Source organism: Micromys minutus, assembly GCF_963924665.1.
Source record: "Micromys minutus genome assembly, chromosome: 11".
Lineage (NCBI taxonomy): Eukaryota > Metazoa > Chordata > Mammalia > Rodentia > Muridae > Micromys > Micromys minutus.
Genome location: NC_137980.1, coordinates 17,313,626 through 17,336,929, shown reverse-complemented (window position 1 = coordinate 17,336,929; position 23,304 = coordinate 17,313,626). Strand labels below are relative to the sequence as shown.

At 43.8% G+C, this 23,304-nt stretch overlaps 1 protein-coding gene across 1 annotated transcript in view; it reads left to right on the top strand.

Annotated features, from left to right (window-relative positions):
• IQGAP2 (IQ motif containing GTPase activating protein 2) overlaps positions 1-23,304 on the top strand; it is a 251,374-nt gene that overhangs the window by 142,179 nt on the left and 85,891 nt on the right. The window contains exons 6-12 of the mRNA XM_080925723.1: positions 3,406-3,473; positions 4,355-4,468; positions 5,875-6,053; positions 7,892-7,979; positions 12,536-12,699; positions 15,962-16,122; positions 21,645-21,769. Coding sequence (XP_080781849.1) covers positions 3,406-3,473; positions 4,355-4,468; positions 5,875-6,053; positions 7,892-7,979; positions 12,536-12,699; positions 15,962-16,122; positions 21,645-21,769 — 899 coding nt within the window. The remainder of the gene's footprint in view (positions 1-3,405; positions 3,474-4,354; positions 4,469-5,874; positions 6,054-7,891; positions 7,980-12,535; positions 12,700-15,961; positions 16,123-21,644; positions 21,770-23,304) is intronic.

The window sequence follows — 23,304 nt, the reverse complement described above, 5'->3', positions numbered from 1 at the left end:
ACTGGTATTCGACAGACAGCTGGCAGGGTGAGCTGTGCCCATCTGAGGTGACTAGTCAGCATCATACAGTTGCTATACTCTGTATCAGATGCAATTCCTAGAGAAGATGTGAAGGCTGGGAGGTTAAGGTGCTGGCTGGGTAGCCTCAGACTCCCGCTCCTCCCCAGAAGCATGTGTAGCCACAGCTCTCCCTACAGCTCTGAGAAGCTGTTGTTTGGTTCACCAGGTGAAGAGAGACTCCCTAATGGAGCACACCCACCAAGGGCCGGCAGCTAGAACAATACCTTGGTTCCCAGTTCTATGCAGGAAACACACTAGTTGTAAAGGCCACTAAGCTCAGGGAAGTGCAGACATTTGTGCCTGTTGGGTATTTACTGATTTTTCCAAGTCAACTTACAACTGCACAACTTATTTTTCTCCTAAGCCAGTGGTTCTCAACCTTCCTAATACTGTGACCCTTTAATACAGTTCCTCATGTTGTAGTGACCCTCAACCATACAACTATTTTTATTGCTACTTAATAATGGGATTTTGCTGTTGTTATGAATTGTTATGTAAATATCTGATATGTAGGATGTCTTAGAGCCACAGAACTTATGGAATATCTATATATTAAGGGACTTTATTGTAATAACTTTCAGTCTGTAGAGCAACTAACTTGACAATGGGCAGTCCAAGAATCTAGTAGTTGCTCAGTCCCCTGAGGGTAGGTGTTTCAGCTGGTCTTCAGTAGAAGTAGGTCTCAACAGATGTGCTGGTGAGTAAGTGCAAGCAGTTGAAGAAGAGTAAATCTTCCTCTTCCAATGTCCTTAGTGGGTCTCTAACAGAAGGTGTGGCCCAGATTAAAGGTGTGCACCACCACGCCTGGATCTAAAACTTGCTTTGTCGAAGGCTGACCTTGAACTCAGAGATCTGCTTGCATCAGTCTCCTGGGATTAACGGCATGTGCTACCTTGCCTGGGCCTAAGCTTTACCTGGCCACTATGCCTCAGGTCCTCCATGTCAAGATCCAGGTCAGAAACATGTGTCTCCCAGTCCCAAGATCTGGATCATAGGTGTGCCCTCCATTTCTGGATTGTAGTTTATTCCCAGTGTAATCAAGTTGACAACCAGGAATAGTGATCACATCGAATATCTGATATGTGCCTCCCCCAGAGAAGGGGCTGTTCAACCCCAGGTTGAGAACCACAGTCCTAAGCAATGATGTTTTGTTACAGGGTTCATGGTAGACTTTGGCTTCCAGGGAACACAGCTAGAAAATCAAACCAAGTTCAAATTCTCCTACAGAAATGAAAAGGGATTTTATTTGTGGGGGGTGCTCTAGGAGTTGATTTGTTTGTTTAGGGCTGGGGATTAAACCCAGGGTTTTATACTTATTGGACAAGTTCTCCACACGTAAGCTATATTCTTGGCCAGAAAATGATTTTTAGAAAAAACTTTTAATCACAGAGGACAAATGAATATAATCTTTTCCATCCTTTTTTTTTTTCTTGAGACACAAGTTCCCTCATGTAGCCCAAACTGGCCAAGGTGACCTTGATCTTGATCTTGAGATCCAACCTCTTCCATCTCTGAGTAATGTAGAACTACGGCTGTGCACCAACATCCAACAGTGCAATGCCTTTTTAAGACAGAGTTTGGCAAAATATATTGAAAATGTTTACCTTTTCTATCTTGGCATTTTATTTAGAGGGATTTAGTTAACATGTATCTACAGAGATATATGTATCCACATGTGTGTGTGTGTGTGTGTGTGTGTGTGTGTGTATGAAGCCTCCTACATATTCACATAATTAGTGACCATCTAAATGCTTAGAACTGCTAAAGTTAAAGTATGTCCATATTCTAGAAAAATATGTGAGTTTGTAGTATAGATAAGTAGAAAAACTACATCAAACAGAATTTTATGAAATTTAATTTTTAGCTCTGAATGATAATTCCCTTAGCTCCTTCCTTCTGTTTTTCTCTCCCACCCTCCTTCCTCCCTCCCTTTCTTCCTTCCATCCTTCCCTCTCCTCTCCCTCTCTCTTTCCTTTTTCCATGGTGGGGTTACACTCTGTTGTCTCAGCTGGTCTCATACCTCCTGGTCTCAGTCCTGATTCAGCTGGTTCTGCACATATACCTGACTGTACCCACCTGGGTGGGTGGTGATTGTCTTGTCATATTTTAACCATCAATCTTTCATTTTTAGCTGCTGGCATCTACTAATATAGATTTACTTTATGGAAATTAAAATCAAAGAAATCAGTTTCAGTGCAAGTTGGTTATGTCAAATAAACCTACATTTAAGAACTTTCATTACCTTTGATAAAGCTTTAATTTCTTTATTTGAAAGTTATTGGATTTTATGAATCCCTTAAACACAACATTGGGAATATTCATATTAAAATGTTCAAGTCATCAAAACCACTCTCAGATTATTTCCCATGTATATTCTTATATAATTTTTTTTTACTTCTAACTAAAGTTTCATGGATATTAAACCTACCAAATGAATAAGAAAGTGAAAACAGGGTTTCTTTGAATGATGCCCTGAACTAACCTCAGGGTTGGGGAGGTCAGAAGAACTCTGCAACAGAAACTGGCTGGGACTAGAATTGAGTAGAGGCAGCACATACTCATCTCTTTGATAGAATTCACATGGCAGCTTTTACACTTTTTGTCAGGTTATGAGTAGGGTAGTGGATGCCTTCATAAATTACCTAAATGGTTTACTTTTAAACATTTACTCTGTAGCCTGTGTCTTCTACTTAGCAATACGTGTACACCATAACTGGTATTTTTAATGTCAAGCCATCCATGATAATTTTTTGGTCTATTGGTTCAGAAATATGAAACATATGTTTAGGTGAATATAAAAAAGCTCCAAGTCAAACTGTTCTTTCAGACAAATGAGAACCAGTTAGGGAATATCCATAGAAATTGTATCTATTGCCTGCTGTTTAATATTAGCTGTCTTTTCATTATTTTGATCTTAACCTTTATTTTAATTTTATGTGTGCATGAGTGTTTTGTCTCCCTATCTCTGTGGCCCATAGGCTTGTGGTGCCTCTGGAGGCCAGAGGTCATCATATCCCTTGGGACAGATGGTTGTAAGCTGCCTAGTGGGTGCAGGGAATCGAACCTGGGTCCTCTCGAAAAACAGCCAGTGTTCTAATCCACTGAGCCATCTCTCCAGCCCACTAGCTATGGTTTTATTCTTCTTAGACATGAATGATGGGAAGACCCCCTGTGCTGCTGAACACCAGTATTTGGGGTGTTGCTGAGAGTTAGCCCTGGTGTTTGTGAGGCACTTTACACTATGAGAGCTCTCTTAGATCCTTCTCAGTTGAAAGCTTTACTTGTATGTACGCTGTGGGACTTAGGATAATTAAGGCTCTGATGGCTTTATGTTTTGTCTTTCAGTTTGTATCTATTTAAACTGGGGATTGCGCCCCAGATCCAGGATTTGCTGGGAAAAGTGGATTTCACAGGTACTTCTTTTGTCCTCTCTCTCTTCATCCCCTCTGTAATCCGGTGATAAGAAAACAGGCAGATGCCTTTTGCCCTTTGATTTTACTGGTTCCCTCCTTCCTCTAGACCAGCAGTTGTCAACCTTCCTAATCAAGACCCATTAATACAGTTCCTCATGCTGGGCTGATCCCCAACCACAAAATAATCTTCATTGCTACTTTATAACTGCAATTTCGCTACTGTTATGAGTCTTAATGTAAATATCTGATAGGCAGGATATCTCATATGTGACCCCTGTGCAAGGATCCTTAGACCTCCAACTGGGTTGCAACCCACAGGCTGAGAACCACTGCTCTATACCAACAAGGGAAAACCTGCCATCTTGGTTTTCTTTCCGGGGCTGTGAGAAAATACCCTGATGACAGTAACTCAGGAGAAGGGGTTTTAGCTCATGGCACAAGGGTCAGTCTATTGTGGTGGTGTAGTCAGGACACCGGGAGAGTGAAGAAACTAGTCATAGTCAGAGAGAAGGTGGGCGAATGCATGGTGCCCCCACCCCGTTCCCTTTATTTATTGATCCAATTTGGGATCTCTGTCAGAAGGGTGAGCAGATCTTCCCTCTTAGACTACTGTCATCAAGAGCATTTCCCATAGGCAGATGCCCATCCCCCCCCACCCCCCCGGGGAGACTCCGGGGTCTACCAAACTGACAATGAACACTAATCACCCCACTGGCCTGTCTTGCTTGTACCGACCTGGATCCCTTCCTCCGGGCTTAAGGCATGGAAGACTCAAGCAGAGGTGGTTTGGAAATGGGCCCACCTTCCTACGGAAGAGGATCTCCTTCTCGCCTTCGCCTCTGAGGGCTTGGTTTGATTTTCGCTCTCTGTTATCCCTTCAGAGGAGGAGATCAGTAACATGAGGAAAGAGCTGGAGAAGTACGGAATCCAGATGCCAGCCTTCAGCAAAATCGGCGGCATCCTGGCCAATGAACTGTCCGTCGATGAAGCTGCACGTAAGCCCGTCCCATGTCCATGCTTGCCATGGGCCTGCCACTTGCCCATATGCATTTGCTGATTCTAGTGATGAAAAACAGGATACTTAAAAAAAAAAAAAAAAAAAAACCCTAATGGTTTTGCTTCTTTTGGATTTTGGTGGTGGGTGGTATTGGTTGGTAGTGTTGGTGGTGGTGATGGTGGTGATGATGATGGTTCTGACTTACACCCCCCAAACCAACTGTAACCAAATGAAGTAAATATACGTAACTTTAAGATTTTGCTGTCTTCATAACAAAATCCGCCTAGAACTGGATCACTTGGTTCCTTCTCATCACTTCCAAGGTTAAAATACCCACGTCTCTTCTAGGCAGCATCCGCTAAGATCTGCAGCTGGGTTTACAAGCTCCAACCTTAGCACAGGTTTAACCTGTTGGAGCAAAGGCTTAGTTCGCCCATACTGCTGAGGGGATGCTTTCCATCTGGTGCCACTTTCCCTGGGCAGAGAATCCTTGCCCCTTCTTCTACAGTGTCCCCTTATGAGGCTATGACTGCCATGTGTCTTGCAGGAAGTCCAGCACGTTTCAGGAATGTTCACATTTGCAGGAGCACAGTCAACACCACGGACCCTGACATTTTTGTTCCTAGTATTATAAAAGGGTATTTGTTTGGCTTTGGACTTTAAACTTGTATGCATGCAATGTGAAGGTTTCGGGAGTAATAATCGCCCCGCAAGACATTTCTCTACTTGCTGTGCCAGGGTGTATTCTGCTGTGACTCTTTCAATACTGAAAGCTAACTTATAGATATCTTTTAGAACCCACTTGTGTTCTGTTGGGCTGTGTTGCCCTGTTCAGGAAGCAAGGGCTGACTCTCTGCCCTAATGGATGACGTAACACCTGCTCCATCTCAGTGCCTGACAGATAGATAGGGATTACGTCACAGATGCTGGGATGAAGACCGAGGACAAGCTTGCAGAGAGATCAGCAGGTGTTCCACAATTTGCCCGGGGGCTCTCTTTTGCTGTGCTGTGTGTACAAATGTATACATGCACATAAGTGCATTGTATGTGCAAGCCAATTACTGCTCAGGAACTGTCCGTATTATTGAGGACAAGGTCTTTTTTACTGAGACCCGAGGCTAGATATTTAGGCTAGGCTAGGTGAGCCAGCTAACTCTGGGGACCCACCTGTGTCCACCTCCCCAGTGTTGGGATTGCAAGCACACACCCCATGCCTGGCTTCTTACATCATGCTAGGAATCCAGCAAGCACTTTGCCCAGCTGAGCTCTCTCCCCACACCCACGGTCCCTTCTACCTCCTTGGAAGCTAGAGGAGAGACAGTCAAGCTGCTTGAGTTCATGGGGTGTCGATGTTGTCCGCGTCTCTGGCTGATTGAAAAGATGTCTCCTCTCCTCTCCTTTCAGTGCACGCTGCAGTCATTGCCATTAACGAGGCTATTGAGAAGGGCGTGGCCAAGCAAACCATTATAACACTAAGAAACCCCAATGCGATGCTGACTTGTGTGGATGACAGCCTCTCACAGGAGTACCAGAAAGAACTCTGGGAAGCCAAAAAGAAAAAAGAGGAAACCGCAAAACTGAAGGTACTTAGTTAAAGTCTGGGTGACCCCTACACTGATGACACAGTTACGAGCTTCTAACGTGAAAAGCTGTTCCCAGTGTCGACCACAATGACATATAAACTGTGGTCTTTCTTGATTTGGGTGGGACCGTAATTAAGACCCTAAATTAAGTAACATAGTAATATGTTCTTTCATGATGAACACTGAAGGCCCCAATATCATGTTATAAACTTACAGAGAGCATCCTTCTTTGATGTCATCTTCAGGCTCAATGTCAATCATTAGCATCTTGTGTCAATGAGCAGACATCCATAGTTCAAGAAGAAAATGCTCAGAAAAGAAGTTGTTCCATGCCTCTCCACATTTTCCCAACACTAAACCCATCTTATCTGAAAGTATCCCCTTCGGCTAATGAGAAAGCCTCTTGCTGATCCTAACTCTAAATACATCTACTTCTCCGGTCATCTTGGCTGGCAACTTCATCCACACTGAAACTTGTTCTCTGCACCAACTCTTCCCTCACTGAGCTCTGAGCTCCACTGCTCCTTTGACGGCTTTCCCTCACCTAGTAGCTTTTGGCGTGTCAGTGGCCCATCTCCCCGAGAGGCTCTGCTCCTGGCCTGGTGGAAGTCTTGGCTGTACCAATTCTCAGCACTCACCTCCTGGAGTCTCTTTCTTCTTCCTCTTTCTGTTGGAATTCTCCTGAGTCTCACATGGATCTTTTCCTATGTCCCTCCACTGAGCCATCTGCTTGCTGAAGAAATGTGAGCCCCTCCCTTGTCATCGGGTCCACCCCTGCAGCCTTTGCACCCTGCATCCCTAAGACCTTATACCAACCACAGCAGAATCGGAATTTCCACTCACCCTCATCGCACTGTTCTGTGCTCTGCCCCCATGGTCTAAGATGTCCCCTCTCTCCTCCTCTTAGCTGGACTCTGTGGCCTCCTCTTACCAACTTGAATCCATTGCCTCTCAGTCTCTGGGGCTGGCCTCCAGGATTTCCACAGGACTCTCGTAACCCCTCCCACCCCTGTCTCTCTGGTTTCCTATCACCCTCCACCCAAACCCCTCTCTGAATGTGAGGTGGAAGAATTCATGTTTAATTCAGATCTGATATCTCCTCACTGAACTGCTGTCCTAATTTCTCTTTTTCCTCCTTAAATTAAGTACAGGGCCAGGCATGATGGTACACACCTTTAACTCCTGAGCTCAGAAGGCAGAGACAGGCTGCTCTATATGAAATCAAAGCCAGCCTGGTATAAACATTGAGTTCCAGACCAGATAGAGCCACATAGTGAGGCCCTGTCTCAAATGAAACAAAACAAACTAAATCAAGTGCAGGTGTTTGGCTTGGTCTCTAGTTGGCGATCTCTACAACACAGACCATCTTTTTTAAAATGATAACATGCATACTAAAACTTTGTGACTTTTTTTTTTTTAACCACAGTTTAGATTTTTCTTTCCAAATGAGTTTGACTGTATTCCTCTAACTAGACTATAATCTCTTCTATACATATTTGTCATCCCTGGGTTTTCATTTTGTTAGACGGACTCAGATGAAATCTCCAGTATTTCCCTGTTTTCTCTGCAAACATGGCCGTATTGACTGATCCCTTCTAATTGCTCCCTGTTAGAGACTTAGCCTTGTTCACAGAGCGGCCCACTGCGCTGTTGGTCTTTGTTACTTCTTGCTGGTTGTTCCTCCCCCCCCCCCAAGAGCCTTGCCTGGAGCAGGTATCCCATGGGTGCCCATGTTGATTACAAGTGAAAAGGAGCTGCCCCCCCTTTATATTTTGAGTTCCCTGCTTTGGAAGCATCGAACTGAAGGTCGGAGGATGAGTGAAGATTTTGTTTTGCAGAACAGCTGTATTTCAGAGGGAGAGAGGGACGCGTACGAGGAGCTGCTGACACAGGCAGAAATTCAGAGCAACATCAATACAGTCAACAGTAAGTGATAAAGTATCTCCATACGGGGCAAGCTTTCGTTGCCAGAGTCTGCACAGCTCTGCACTCATAACTCGCCAAACCGCCGTATGTAATATCGACGGCTGCTTATCGTTGTGACGCGATCGCCCACGATTTTCCAATGAGTCCTCCTCACGGGTCGTGTTGCTGGTCGTCACAAGGCCTGTCAAAGTGTCTAGAAGGGCTTCCATTCCTGCCTTCCTGTGGTGTGTGTCATTTTGGATCTGTCCCTCGTAGGACTGACACTGCTATTTTGCAAAGAAGTGTTCCCTTGCTCTTCATTATGTTGCACTGAAATTTTACAAGATACGATGTGACTGGCGGGTCTGCTTTTGACTCATTCACAGCCTTTAGTTTATAGGGTTTTTTTTTTCTTTTCTTTGTTTTTTTCTCTTTTTTTTTTTTTCCTCTCTATTTTTCCCAGCTTATATGACTTCACTGCAACTGAATGATGCTACGGGGGCGTGGGAGAGACAAAATTAATAGCAAGTTTAGGTCTATGCTTCTGAGCCTGTGTGGCGGTTACATCATTCAATCCCTCTACACCCTACTGCTCAGATGGGTGACCATGTTCTAGTTGTTTTTCTGTTCTGTGCTAAAACTTTTTGACCAAATGCAACTTACGGGAGGCAAGGATTCATTTGACTTATCATTACAGGTTACGGTCCATCACCAAGGGGAGTCAAAATGGGCATCCGGCATGCCAGGGTTTCGATTGCTGCAATAGAACACCATGAGCAAAACGCAAGCTGTGTAGGAAACGGTTTATTTGACTTACACTTCCGTAGTGCTGTGCATTGAAGGAAGTCAGGATCAAGACAGGAACTCAAGCAGGGCAGGAACCTGAAGGCAGGAACTGATGCAGAGACCATGGAGTGGTGCTGTTTACTGACTTGCTTCCCCTAGCTTGCTCAGCCTGCTTTTTTATGGAACCCAGGACCTGCAGCCTAGGGATGGCACCACCCACAATGGGCTGGAACCTCCCCTCTAAAATCACTAATTAAGAAAAATACCTTGCATCTGGATCTTATGGGCATGCTCTCAATTGAGGTTTCATCTTTTCAGATAACTCTAATTTCTGTTTCAATTGACATAAGACTAGCTAGCCGACACAAGCAGGAACTAGAAGCAGAGCCATGGAGAAGTTCTGCTTGCTAGCTCAACTGCAGACTTGTACTTAGAAAGCTTAGCTTGCTTTCTGGTACAGAACCACCTGCCCAAGGAAGGGCACCACCTAATGTGGGCTGGACCCTCCTATATCTACAATAATCAAGAGAGTCTCCTAAGTTGTTAGAGAGTCTAGTCCTGCAGGTACCAAGGATACCAAATCAGATTAATTCTTGCCATTATCTGGCAGAACATCTGAGCTCAAGAATTTAGGTTACACACAAAACGCAGGAGCGCTCACTGCTATTGTGTGTACAATGATACCTTAAAAATGTAGGGTCCATGCTCATTTTTGTAAAAGAATGACTTAGGTATATGAGTAGACTGTAGCTGTCTTCAGACAAACCAGAAGAGGGCACAGAATCCCATTACAGATGGTTGTGAGCCACCATGTGCTTGCTGGGAATTGAACTCAGGGCCTCTGGAAGTACAGTCAGTGCTCTTAACCACTGAGCCATCTTTCCAGCCCCATGTTCATGTTCTTTTACTACCTGTTTAGCATTCTGAAGCTTGAAGGCTTCAGGACATAACGCAGTTGCAAGCCTTCCTTTTTTTCTTTTGCCAAGTTAATTCTAAGAATATAAAAGAAAGCGTGAACTCACGGGTGACGATACATGAAGCCCAGCTTCAGGGTTTTCTTCCTCTACTTGTGAAGGTTTGCGATTTTCATTATCCTCGGCAGAAATGAATTGCAGGAAGAAATTAATACTGCCAGTGAGACATCTGAGCTCCATAAGTTCCAAAAGGAAATGGTCCCATAGACTTTGAAATGTTTATAACGTAAGACAGCCCCTTTTTGTGTTTAATAAAATTCTCTATAAATAACTACTTGATACTCAGTGACCTAACTTCCTGACCACAGATTTTTTTTTTTTTAAACCAAATCGGTTGTATTTTCATTTCCGTTTTAGAATATCAGGTAATGGGTGATTCGTACCATCAGCACAAGCTGAAATTGGTAAGGATGCTGTCCTGTTTGGTAGCTTGGACCTTCTAAAATTTTCATCTCTTCTGGAAAAGTTGTAGTCCAGTGGAACTAAAAGTCATGTAGACAACAGCAAAACAGTGGGCTGTTTGTATACTTTAAAATCAGCCAGTAAAGTGTAGGAACCTCTACAAGCTCACCCCAACCTTGAGGGTTATTACTTTAATGCTGAAACATTTACAATCATAGCGGCCAATTAATGGCCTTGGTAGATGCTTTGGAGCACAGGTCAATGGCCCCCTCCTCAGAAACTTCAGTTGTGTCTAGACTGGAGTTGTTTGCTTCAGGTTTTGTCACAGGCCTTCTATGTGGTATTTTATGTCAACATCAGGACTGGGAGTTCTGTTAAATACAAAATGCAAAAGAGACAATTTTGGTGGGCTTGAAAAAAACAGGAAAAAAAGGATTTTTTTTTTTTATAATTTAGATTTTTTTATGATAAATGTTTTCCCTGTGTGTATGTGTATACCGCATGGCATATCTGGTGTCCACAGAGGTCAGAAGCATCAAACAGCTCCCTGGAACTGGTGTTGTAGGTGGTTGTTCGCCCCACCCCCATACAAACACTGGAAACCAAACCCCATCCCCTCTGGAAGAACAGCAAAGGCTCCTAAGCCCTAAGCCATCTCTCCAACCCCAAGGAAAAATAGTCCTAAGAGCACCTGAAGAACTCGATTTTCTGAAATTTATTTATAAAATTATTTACTACCCAGTCATACAAACCTGCATCTAAAAAAGTTCTCAGAGGGTAAGAAAAATCCTGCCATGGTAACCCCAGGTAATCCCACATGTAGGAAAGAGACAGGGTACAACACCATCGCAAGCCTGCCTTTTAGGAATTCTTTCTTTTCCAAGTGAACTCTAAGAATAAAAAAGAATAGGGCTGCGGAGATGGCTCCGTGGTTAAGAGCACTGGCTGCTCTTCCAAAGGTCCTGAGTTCAAATCCCAGCAACCACATGGTGGCTCACAACCATCTGTAATGGGCTCAGATGCCCTCATCTGGTGTGTCTGAAGGCAGCTACAGTGTACTTATATACATTAAACAAAGAAATCATAAAACAAAAGAAAAATGTTTGGGCTCTATGGATCCTTTATGCTGAGTATAGTATAAATTTTGGGGGTCAGAGTAACTTGAAGGACTCCGTTAGTCACATTTCCTGCTAGTAAGTGATATTTCTCAGTAGAAAGTTCCAGGGGAGCTCCTTGGGAGATAAAGTGTCTTCCTGTCAAACAGGGTCATCTGGCCATGCCATTAGGAAGCAAGACCGCACATGTCTGTTATTCCTGGTACCCAGATGCCTGCCTTAGAAGGCAAATCTTGTAGGCTCTGTCAGCATTTCTCTCGACCGGGGACAGCTCAGTTTTTATTCCCCTGTTGGGTTAGCAGTTCGGCTTCTGTGTTCTGAAAACTCCCCTGGCACCGTCATTCCAAACACCCTGCCTCTGGTTGCTGGAGCTCTTTATAACCGGACTGTTATAACTGATGGAGGGTTTAGGCATTTAGGGTTGTTTCAGGTAATAGAGCAGCGGGGTATCAAATTCTGCTGTGGGCTTATGATGTATGGATCCACTTGGAGGTTACAGCATCAGGTCAAGTCTTGCCCCTGGTCTTCACGCACCTTAATGACTTCCTGTACTGTGCTGTGGGGCAGTACAAGGAGTAACACAGAGTAAACATGCAGAACACTGTGTTCCAGCTTTACCTACAACTGAGATTCACAAGGTGGGGAATCCTCGGGGCACAAGGACGTTGATGGCATCATGGGTGAGGCGAGAAAAGAACCTTCCTTAAAGAAAAGTTTCAGGGGTGGGGTGGGGCAAAGAGATGGCCTGGTGGGTAGAGTACTTGCCATGGATGTGTGAAGACTTGAGTTCAAATCCCCAGAGCCCATGTGTAAGAGTTGGATGAGATGACACACACATCTACGAGCCAAGTGTTTCCTAGGGGAGATCAGAGGAAGAAAGACAGGCAAAGCCCCAGAAGCCTCGGGGCCACCCGGGAATGAGTAGCAGTTAATGACTAAAGAGGCCCCGTCTCAAACATGATAGAAAGTAAGGAGTGACATCTGAGGCTGTGCTCTGAGTTCCACATTGTCCCCACACACTGGCACACACGCACACAACACACACACAAGGCTTTTGTAGGGAGAAGGATGCAGAACTCAAGGTTCATTGGTGCTACGGTTCTCTTCGGAACCAGCCTTGGGCATTTTAGTGACTTGAACCACTGAGCTGATTTCCAAAGCTCTGCCCACCGCCACCCACAGCTGTTCAGAATCTGTGGAAATTGACTGCCTTCCATCAGGACCCTGGGAAGAGGGGCTGGCTGGGCAGGCCAGCAGAGGAAAGCATACATTCTCACTTAGTATGCCCCCTACCCTCCAGGGACGGCTGCTGTGGACCACATCAATGCTGTCCTACGGGAAGGTGACCCGGAGAACACACTGCTTGCACTGAAGAAGCCGGAAGCCCAGCTGCCAGCTGTCTATCCCTTTGCTGCTGTTATGTATCAAAGCGAACTCTTCAACCTCCAGAAACAGAACACATCGGTGAGGCTCAGCTGTGTGTAAGCCCATACCAAGTCCCAGCAAGAAGGAGTCAGGGTCAGGAGCACAGCAGCTCCAGCTGGTACACAGACCCAGCCTCAGTGGCCCCTGGTGTCAGTCTCTGGGTTCAGTTTCCCTTTAACTCTTACTTTTAGTCCAAGACGAAAAGGCAAGGGCCTAGTTAGCAAGTCCAGGGGCAGTGTGGGCAGACACACATGAGAATAGAAAATATTCTCTGTGTATGTGTCTTGGCTGAGGAGGCCTGAGAACTCCTGCTGCTCTTGCAGGGGACCCAAGGTCTCTTCCAAGCACCCAGGTTTCATAACCGCCTGGAGTTCTAGCTTCAGAGAGGGCTGACGCCTCAGGGAAGGGCACTCGCATACAGGCCCACACAGAGATACCGAATTAAAAATAATGTGGAATAATTTTGACTGTATTGAAATTGCTCTTTAGGTCAGCATTTCTAGAAATCTGCATCTAGGAACATTAGCACCATGGCTGTTTTTTTTTTTTTTTTTTGTAAATTTATGATCCTTAGTGTGTTAAAAGTATTAAATAGTCATTTTCATATACATTATATCACAGAATGTTTTACTCAAATTCTGTGGGCAGCGGAGAGAGGCAAAATGAAATGTGCTGGAAGCCAGGTCAAAATCTCATGGGGATAAGAGCTAGTGTTGTAGATAGGAGGAGGGGTTATTGACTGTGGAGTCCTTTGAAGTGTTTACCAGATGACCAGAGGCGTTAACTCACAGCACACACTCTCGCAGTAATATCCTCTAGTTTAGATGATTGCCTGGCTTGTAGGAAGCCATGTTTAATCCCTAGCATCACCTCCCCCCAAAATAATAAAATTAAAAGTTAAACATAAAGGTAATTTTTAAAATCAAATTTCTGAACTGGAGATGGCCCGGCAGATAAGAACACACGCTGCTCTTCCAGAAAACCCGGGTTCATTTCCCAGCACCTGAATGGTGGCTCACAGCTGTCTGTGTGTAACTCTAGTCTAGGGCAGCAGGCGGCCTCCTCTGGCACAAAGTATGCATGGTACACAGACATACGTGCAAGCCGAACACACATACACATAAAATAAATAAGTAAAGTTTCCAATCCTTTTGTTGTCGTAAGACAGGGTCTCCCTGTGTCACCTTAGCTGACCCCAAAAATAACTCTGTAGATCAAGTGTTCTGGAACTCACAGAAATCCTCCTGCCTCTGCTCCTTAGGTGCTGGGTAAAGGAGTGTCCCACTGGGCCTAGCTTTATTAAATAATTGTTTTATTAGAGTTTTAATGAAATATAGAAAAATATTGACTGGATTTTAAAAATCGGAACTAGAACCGGGTGTGGCAGTGCAGACCTTTAGTCCCCGAACTCTGGACAGGGATGCAGGCACATCTGAGTTGGAGGCCAGCCAACAGAGAGAGATTCAAGACAGTCAAGGCTACACAAAAGCCACACACACACACACACACACACACACACCACAAATACACACAAATAAATACATGCATGTAAATAAATTAATGAATAATGATTATTATAAAAAGTCCTCATTAAGTGGATCAAAACCAGAGGCTGAAATGTATTAGGCTATGGTGAATATTATCTAATTTTTTAAAAGTCAGTTAAAGTAAATAACACCTGTAGATCTTAGCAGATTAGAAACAAGCAATTATAGCCTAAAATATTTCAATTGTAAATTTTTTTAAAAAAGTGTGTGTGTGTGTGTGTGTGTGTGTGTGTGTGTGTGTGTGTGTTTGCCTGGAGCTGGAGCCACAGTTTTTTATCAGTTCTGAGAATTGAACTCAGATCCTCTGGAAGAGCAGAAAAAATTCTTAACTGCTGAGCCACCTCTCCAGTCCCTGGATCGGAGGATTTGTTTATTTGTTTTGTTTTTGTTTTTCTTAGTTATCAAGACCTCCATTGTTTTCACACACATTTTCTACATAGAAATAACTATTTTATAGTAGAAAGAAAGAAAGAAAGAAAGAAAGAAAGAAAGAAAGAAAGAAAGAAGGAAAGAAGGAAAGAAAGAAAGAAAGAAAGAAAGAGACAGATTTTTTTTAAACACATTGTACTTAGGCTCTTTTTCTCCTCTCTCACTTGTCCTAGATTTGGAGCTCAGACAAGTCTCGCATAGTCTAGCCCTACCCAGGACCAGAGCCACCCACACAGCAGCCAAGTCCTCTCCTTCACTCTTGCCCTTGGTCTTGACCTACTGGGCAGGTGTGATTAGTGCATTGGAAGAGATGAGGAAGCGCTTAATAATAATCCGCCATAGCCTTGTAGCCAGTCTACAGTAGTCTTACGGCCATCATGTGGCAAACTTATAGTCAATATGTATCATGTAGGTAAAATGCTCCTTTGGTTGCTACAGTTTCCTGTTTGCTATAAAACACAGAGCAGTTCTTTATAGGTGGAAATCAGTTTGTTTTAAGATTTTCTGTGGACATCCAGAAAGCTATCATGTGTATGTTAATTCAAACATACTTTGCATATGTAATATTCTAAATACAGTGTTGTACATCCAGTTTTTAAAGTAACTCTTTTTAAGGTGCCTCCCTTCAATATAACAAAAGAAGTATATCTTTTAAAACTAATTAAAATTACATAAAATGATCAAATGGAAGAAAGTACTGAAAGAAAAGTATGCTCTGAAAGCTCACACATTTATGAATAATCCAAATAGATTCACACATATATAAATTTGGAGGCTCTTCCTTGCTTTATAAAAGAAAAGATCTTTACTTTAAATTACCTTAAATACCTAAACCTTATACCACATTTTAAAGTTTCTACCTGATTCATAAAACCAAATTTAGCTTTTGGGGTTAGAATCAACTTCCTCGGCTTACAGATCATATTTGTTTTTCTTGGTTTCTCACATTTAGGTAAATCTCTTCTTCCCTGGGTCTGGTTTCCCGTCATTAACTGTGCTGAGATCTTAACTGGACCAGCAGCCAGCTTTGTCTAACTAGTGGCTTAATTACCAGGTTAGATGGAGCCTGGTAGGCAGCCAGCATCACTGGGAGTAGAGATCAGCCGGGAGATACAGATATTAGTGACATTGTAACTGTAGGTTATACATAACACAGCCCCCCAAAACAATAATCTAAGGGAACCTAGGAGCCATTTACCTGGCTTTCCTGAAAGCCAATGAAGAGCAGGTGGGCACACCCATTGTCATATGCATCCCGTGTCCAAAGCACATATGTGCGGTGCGTGTGATTCTGGGAGCTCAGTTTGCCTTGTGTTTGCCAACAGAACTACTTGGCCCACGAGGAGCTCCTGATTGCCGTGGAAATGTTGTCCGCCGTTGCTCTGCTAAACCAGGCCTTGGAAAGCAATGACCTCGTGGCTGTGCAGAACCAACTCAGAAGCCCCACCATAGGCTTCAACAATCTGGATGAGGCACACGTGGACCGGTAAGGAGCACTTCCCAACCGATCGCTCTTGCAGGATGTTAAAAAAAAAAAAAAAAAAAGGTGCTTGGCAGATCCCTCCCCCCATTAACAGGTCTCTTAGCAGAAAAGTCCACATGCCCTGCTTGCATTTTCTCAAGAGCTGGTCCACTCTGCCTTAAGAGGCCTTCTTTATCATCCTCTTAGGGACAAAATTATCGTCTTGTGTTAACAACTGACTTTATCCTAAGTTGATACCTAGAAGATCTGTTGAAAATATGCCTTCCCGCATTAGGGGAAGGATTATGTCCCTAAAGGGGATAGGAACTCCACAGGATGACTAACAGTCAACTAATCTGGACCCTTGGGGCTCTCGGAGTCTGACCCACCAACCCAAGACCATACACGGGCTGGACCTAGGCCTCCCTGTATATATGTAGCAGATGTGCAGCCTGGTCTTCATGGGGGTCCTGAACAACTGGAGTGAGGGCTGTCCCTAAAGCTGCTGTGGGACATGCTCTACAAGCTGGGCTGCCTTGTGCTGGGCTCTCTCAGTGGGAGAGGAAGCGCCTACCCTGGCAGAGACTTAAAGTGCCAAGGTGTGTGGAGCAGGGGTGGATACCCAGGAGGGCCCCCACCTGCTCAGGAAAGAAGGGAAGGGGGAGAAGGGAGGAGGGGAGGAATCGTGGGAGGGAGTGTCTAAAGGGGAGCAGTGAGCGGGATGTAAAGTGAATAATTAAAGATTTAAATTTAAAGAAAAAGGAAAACATACCTTCCTTCCGGCTTCTTTAGGAGAGTTGGAAGTTGCTATATAGGCAGTGTACCTATTCTGTTGACAAGGAAATCTCTACGGTTAAGGACCTTAAGTGGGGCCCCAAACTCCCTCCTCTGATTGTGTGTAAGCACCGTGGGTCACACCTCACTTTGAGATCTTTGTTCGGGTTCCTAGATAACTGCATTTGCTAGTCATGCCGACCACTGCAATGGATCTAGAGAAACACCAAGGCTGGAGTTCAAAGGGAAACGAGAGATTTGTCTTTCCTTTTTGCTTCTGGGTGCTGAATATGGGGCCTTACCACACATACAAAGCACTCAGCCCTGGAATTAGTGATCAGATAGAACAAGGGAAAAGAAATGAGTGACCCTTGAATTGCTGTGGCCACCAGGGGGAGATGTCTACCCAGATCTTGACAAAAATGTAGCCAGTGATCTAAACTGGCTTCAATGGGCCAGATGGATAGCTAGCCTTAAGGAAACTGGAAGAGAGTTCTTAGATTCTGAGGAAATGCTGTCGGGTCCCTTGAGCATGTACAAAATAGTGGGAAAGAACTGGAGGGACCGTGGAGTCGCCTTTGTAGTCTTCTGAAGAGACCCCTCCTGTTCACCTTGAACAAACCCACCTGCTCTCACGGGACCCCGTATTTCCCAGGCAGTGACTCCTCCCCCCACTGCTCCTGTCAATCAAGTCACACCCTGTCCCAAGCTTAGAAATCTCAGTCTGATGTCAAGCTTTCTTCTGCCCTTGGCCAGAACCCTCAGGCTGTGAGGGACCTGCTCATGTCCGTGTCCCCAGCCGATCTCTGTATCCAGTATTCTGCAAAGGGCTCCCTCTCCGGGGACCTCCCTCATAGCTGTCTCTCCCTTTATGCACTAGCATCCACAGTGACGCTTCCACCTCTTTCCTCTCCTCCTCAGGTCTCCAGTCACACTACTCTAGCCAAACTCCGAGTCCTCCTGACACTACAGTATGAGTCACAGCTGCTCATTCCTGGGAGGTTTAAATCTACCAGTGACTCTTGGCAAAGCAGTTGTCAAACATACCGGGCCACCCGCCCTCTAACTGACAGTATGTCTCCATTCACTCTAGCCAACCATTCTCTTGGTCAAAAATGTCCACCCCCAGCCCCCTCCCACAAGCACCACTTAAGAAAATGGTCTCCAGTTGAGACAGCTGAGAGCCACATTACCTGCATGAGCCAAGTTTGTGGTATAATAATAGCTTAAGACCAGGGATAAGCCTGGCACAGTGGCACACACCTGTGATTCCAACACTGAGGGCACGGAGGCAGGAAGATGAGTTCAGAATCCTGACTATATAGCAAGTTTGAAGCCAGCCTGGGCTACGTGAGATTCTGTTTCAATATGAAAAAAATATGTATGTGTGTGTATATTATATATATATATAACACACAAAAATATATAGATGTAGATATAAATATATATCAACAATAGCAAAAAAAGAACAGGCTTATTTTAGCTTATAGCTGAGCCTCTGGTCCGTGACAAGGTAGCATCGTGGTTTTGGACATCTTATGTATGCCTCAGCCATCTGGCAATAACAGCAGTGGGCTGCTGGCCTCTCTGTCTTCATGCATGCTCTCAACACCAGGAACGAGCACCTTCACACAGCACAGTATGAGCACATTGCCTACTGAAGAGGATGCTTCCATTTTATAACGTATGCCTCTCACTCCAGCCAGGTTGCCTGTTCTGGGAACCATATGCCTCTCACTCCAGCCAGGTTGCCTGTTCTGAGAGCCAGTGATTAGCTGGATACACCTTGGAGCCAGAATTACTCTGCTTTGGGCCTCCTCTACCCAAATCTTTTCCCTCTTCATCTGTAAAGACAAAAGTAAACAAGATAAAGCAGCAAAGCCTCTCTGTGCATCTGTAGAACTGTTCTGAGGACTCAGTAATTAAGCCCGTACTTGTGGAAGGCACTCCACCCACTAGTCCCTCCCACTTCCCCTTTGACCCTTGCCAACCTGTTCTTTGAGGTTGCTCTTCTTTCCTGGGCTGTTTGATGCTCTCCTTTTAGATCTTTTTGAATTTGTGTCTTTTTACTGGTGCTTGTGGAGGTGGGGGCTACCTCACATCCTTCCTAATTTCACTAGAGTGGTGCCTTTGTCCTAAAGGGCCCTCATTCGAGGGGCCTGTGGAGTTCTATGGGCTTCTTCCTAAAACTTTTCCCTTTGGCTCACTGGTGCACACTTTTAAAGAGGCCATGGGTGTTGTCTGTGCCAGTCTTTGGGGGATTCCTACAGAGCCATCACTTAGGTTTTTATTAAGTCCTTAAGAGGCCCCTCAAGGCTTCAGACTTTGTTTAAGCCTGGCCGTGATCTCTGAGGAAAGCTGACCAGTCCAAATCGCCACTGGTCCCTGGGGTTCATCTTCATCTGTGCTACTTGTTAGACATTAGCATCCTACCTTCTCTGTGACTTTGTAAGGCAGAATGTTCAAGCAGAATCCTCGGCCTACTTTGGGTTGGTCTCCACTGGAGGCCCCCATCTGTCTTCCTTGCTCCCCGTTTTGAAAAACTTTTCTTTCTTAAGCCGCATAGTGTAAAAAACACCTCCGTGTCACCTTGAAGCATGAAGGCCTTTGGGGAACTTTGTCACCTTATTGTAGTCTTCCTTTCAGCTTGCTCCTCTCACAGGTGTCAAGAGCTACAGCCAAGAGCTACAGGTGGACCATGTAGATTGGTCTAAAAGATTGCTCTTCATTTCCCTAGCAACAAAAGATGAAACAGTGCAGACTCTGGATTTTTTTTTTTTTTTTTTTTTACTTTTAGCCAAGTAGTTTATATTGGCTGTATAATTTTCAATGACTCTTTTTAAAAAAATATGAGAGTTTCATGGTAATATATGATTAAAAAATCTCCCTCGATTTAAATTAAAACTAATCCAAATAGTTGACCAGAGTCAACTCACAGTTGTACTCAGTGAGGTCAGAAATGAGGTCTCAGTCTCTGGTAAGGAGAGGACAACAGAAGTCAAAGTTTTTGAGTAATTTCCAGGGGACCCTTAGAGAAATAGACATGTGGCAAATGAATCTAGACTATTCTAGTTCAACTCCGGCATCGTGTTGCTGAGAAAGAATATCACAAATACTTGAGCTGTCCATCAAGGCTTTTGGAAGTGTATACTCATGGCATTTGAACTCTTGGTGGGCATTTTGGGAATGATATCACACATTGCTAATCTCAGCTACTCAGGAACGCTGGGCAGGTGGAGTAAAAGTCACAGGCTACCTGGGCTTACTTAGCAAGTTTGAACCCAGCAGGGCAACTTAGTGAGACCCTGTCTCAACATAAAAAAAAATAAAAGAAGCCTTGGGTTATAACTCAGGGGCTGAATGCTTGCCTAGGATACTCAAGGATTTGGGTTTGATTCCAGAATTTTGAAAGGAAGAGAAAAGGAAAGCCATTTTGTGTAGCTGAGGATTTAATTTTGCTTGGATTGGATATGAGATTGGGGTTTGAGGAACTTTGATTACAGTGAACATTTCATAAACATAAAAAATACTTTGAATAAAAAAACAAACACTGGTAGTGGGGTGTTTGCTGCTCTAGAGGCGGCAGGACCCTGTGTAATAGCCAACTTTATTCAGAACATCAGACAGTTTACACTCTGCAGGTTAAAAGGGGTCACCTGAGTAAAGCTCCCCTGATTGTAAGCATATACAATCACAAGGACAATCTGCATATGTCAAAATAAGTTTTTTCGCGGAGACATATAAACAAATAACAATATCCAGTTGTAATTAATCATCTAAAGCAACCTCACTCTTATCCACCATACCTGGAAGGAACTATTTTGGTTGTTTGATGAAATTGAGGTGACAAGGCTCTTGTCTTGGTTTCTTAGAGTTTGCTCACAAGCACTCAGAATTCTCCTCACAGGACTTCACTCATGAATCGTGTTTCTGACAGTGGAGCTGGAGAGGTGCTTAGCATTAAGACAGCATACTATTCTCACAGAAGACCCAGTTCAGTTCTTAGCACCCAACTGCCTATCTCTGATTCCAGGGCAATCTGATGCCTGTGGCTTCCTTGGACACACGGAGACCCATGCATACACATAATTTTTAAATAAAATACATTTGAAGAAAGAAAAGTATCTACACTATAAAAGTCATCCTAATATGTGCTGACAAAGCTGTACTAAACAATTTTTACCCTCTTGTCTACTCTTTGTTTAACAGAATATTGTTATTGAATAACGGGGGTTGCAACCTGTGTCCTAAGTCAGGTCCTAACCTGTACTCAATAAGCCAATTAAAAGATCCAAGTTAAAAGTGGATAACAGAAGAGACTTTATTCACTGTGGCCACAAAGAGATCTAGAAAACATTCATCTCAGGGGTCTTGAAGTGAGATCAAAGCTTAGAGAGCCAAGTATATGCACATGTAAGCAGTTTCAGGAAAGACCCATCACTGTTTGGCTTGTATCTCATCCTGTAAGATAATATGTCTGACAAGTTATTAGAAATGTATATAGTCTCTTTCCAGGAGATAAGTTCCCCTTCTGGCTGGTACACTTTCTTTCTCCCAGAATGAATCCTCTTTTCTTTGGGTTCCATCACTTAAACATTCTAATAGATCGAGAGACACAAAGTGACTCTTTAGAAACACAAAGTATCTCGTTAGAAAGATCTTCACTTCTGCCAAGCTGGTTGCAGCATCTCCACTTGGTAAAACTTCAGATGTGGGATCTGATGGAGGAGTGAGAGAAGTCTGACCTGAGGCTTTACTGTTCTCTCTTCCAGTTATGCAGATGCACTACTCTCTTTTAAACAAGAAGCATTATCCCAAGGGCAAGATACCTTAAGCTGGAATGAAATTCAGAATTGTATTGATATGATTAATAACCAGATTCAAGAAGAAAATGACCGTAAGTATTGAACATTTTCCTTCTGTAACAAACTCAGAGAACAACACACGTGTGGTCTTTGTATTTTCTAGATGAGAGTTGTAAGAGTTTGCTATGGGAACATTCAACTAACTCAATTATTATAATAGTATTGTGCAAAGCACATACTAAAATAATTGAAAAAATAGAAAACAAAATTAATCGAGTTTCCACTTTTTTTAACCTAAAAATGTAACCTTCATGGTTACATTTTAAAGAAGACTTCTTTATATTTTGCTTTTCATTTGTATGTTTTCCTGAACTTGCACATCCTTTGCAACCCTAGAAATGAACATTTGGAATACAATCTAACCTTATGGTTAAATATTGTGGTGGTTTGTCGTTTCTAAGATGACGAACAGGCATGGAATGATAAAGTTCCAGGAGCGTGTAGCCTGACGTCAACTTGTTTCCTTCTTCTCTGCCTGTGTCTACACAAATAGTAAAAGAACAGAAAGTTGGGTGAATCTTGAAGTCACGGCACCTCTGCAGCATGGATGAGCAACTCCAGGCCTCGGGTTGTCATTTCCATCAAAAAAGCAAGCCAAGCATGTTGACTTGTTAGCAGCCATGAATTAGAACCAACCAAATTACTGGCCTGCCTTCTAACACAGGCCCCCTTCCTTCTTCCCTGTTCCCCACCTTCACCCTCTTCCTTTCTTCTTTTCTTTTATTATTTTTATTTTCATATGATCAAGATCTCACTGTATTGTCCAAGCTGGCTTTAAATTCAAAATCCTCCTGCCTCCATTCCCCAGGCCTGCGCCCATGCATGACCCAGCTTCAACTGTTTTTAACTAGACGTTATAGGGATGTATTTATGGGCCATGTAATAATTATCACACATCAGTACCACTGTGACTTGGTGAGACCCCAGAGTACTTTAGTTCATGTGTAAGTTCATTTCTCTACATCTCAGTATTCAGAGAAACATCTAGATAAGCCATTCACGTTTAAAAAGTAAGAATACCGTTTCCAGTCTCCTACAGTCTGTTTCAGATCTAGCCGTTTGCAAGGTCAGGGTAAACGGATGGCTTTTGGTGCTGGAGCAGCTTCTCATTGTTCTAGTTTGCAGAAGGACCAGGCATTTCTTTCTCACTAGTCTGAAACTCTTGGTCCCCTAACACTGCTGCATCTAACTCTGGAGTAGTGGAGTCAAGTACCATCCTTCTGATCAGCTAACCTTGACTGTTTTTCCTGGAAGCACCTTGCCAAGTTTACCTTTTGGCATTTCAAGGTTGGACTCCATCCCACTGGAAATATACACGGCCTTCATGGTGTGCAGTGGGTGTGAATTTACTGGATATTGTCATAATTCTGTCTTCCTGAGCCCTGTGTACATCTACTCTTCTTTTGGGACAACTTGGCTCTCTGCTGCCTGTCTCTGTATTTCCTCTTTCTTGAGGCCTGTAGAATCTCTGCAATTAGACCCCTTGGGTCACTCATCTACTGTGTTGGCTTGGGAACTTGGGGCTCTCGCCAGATGTTACTCCAGAGGGAAGCAGGGATTTGAGCAG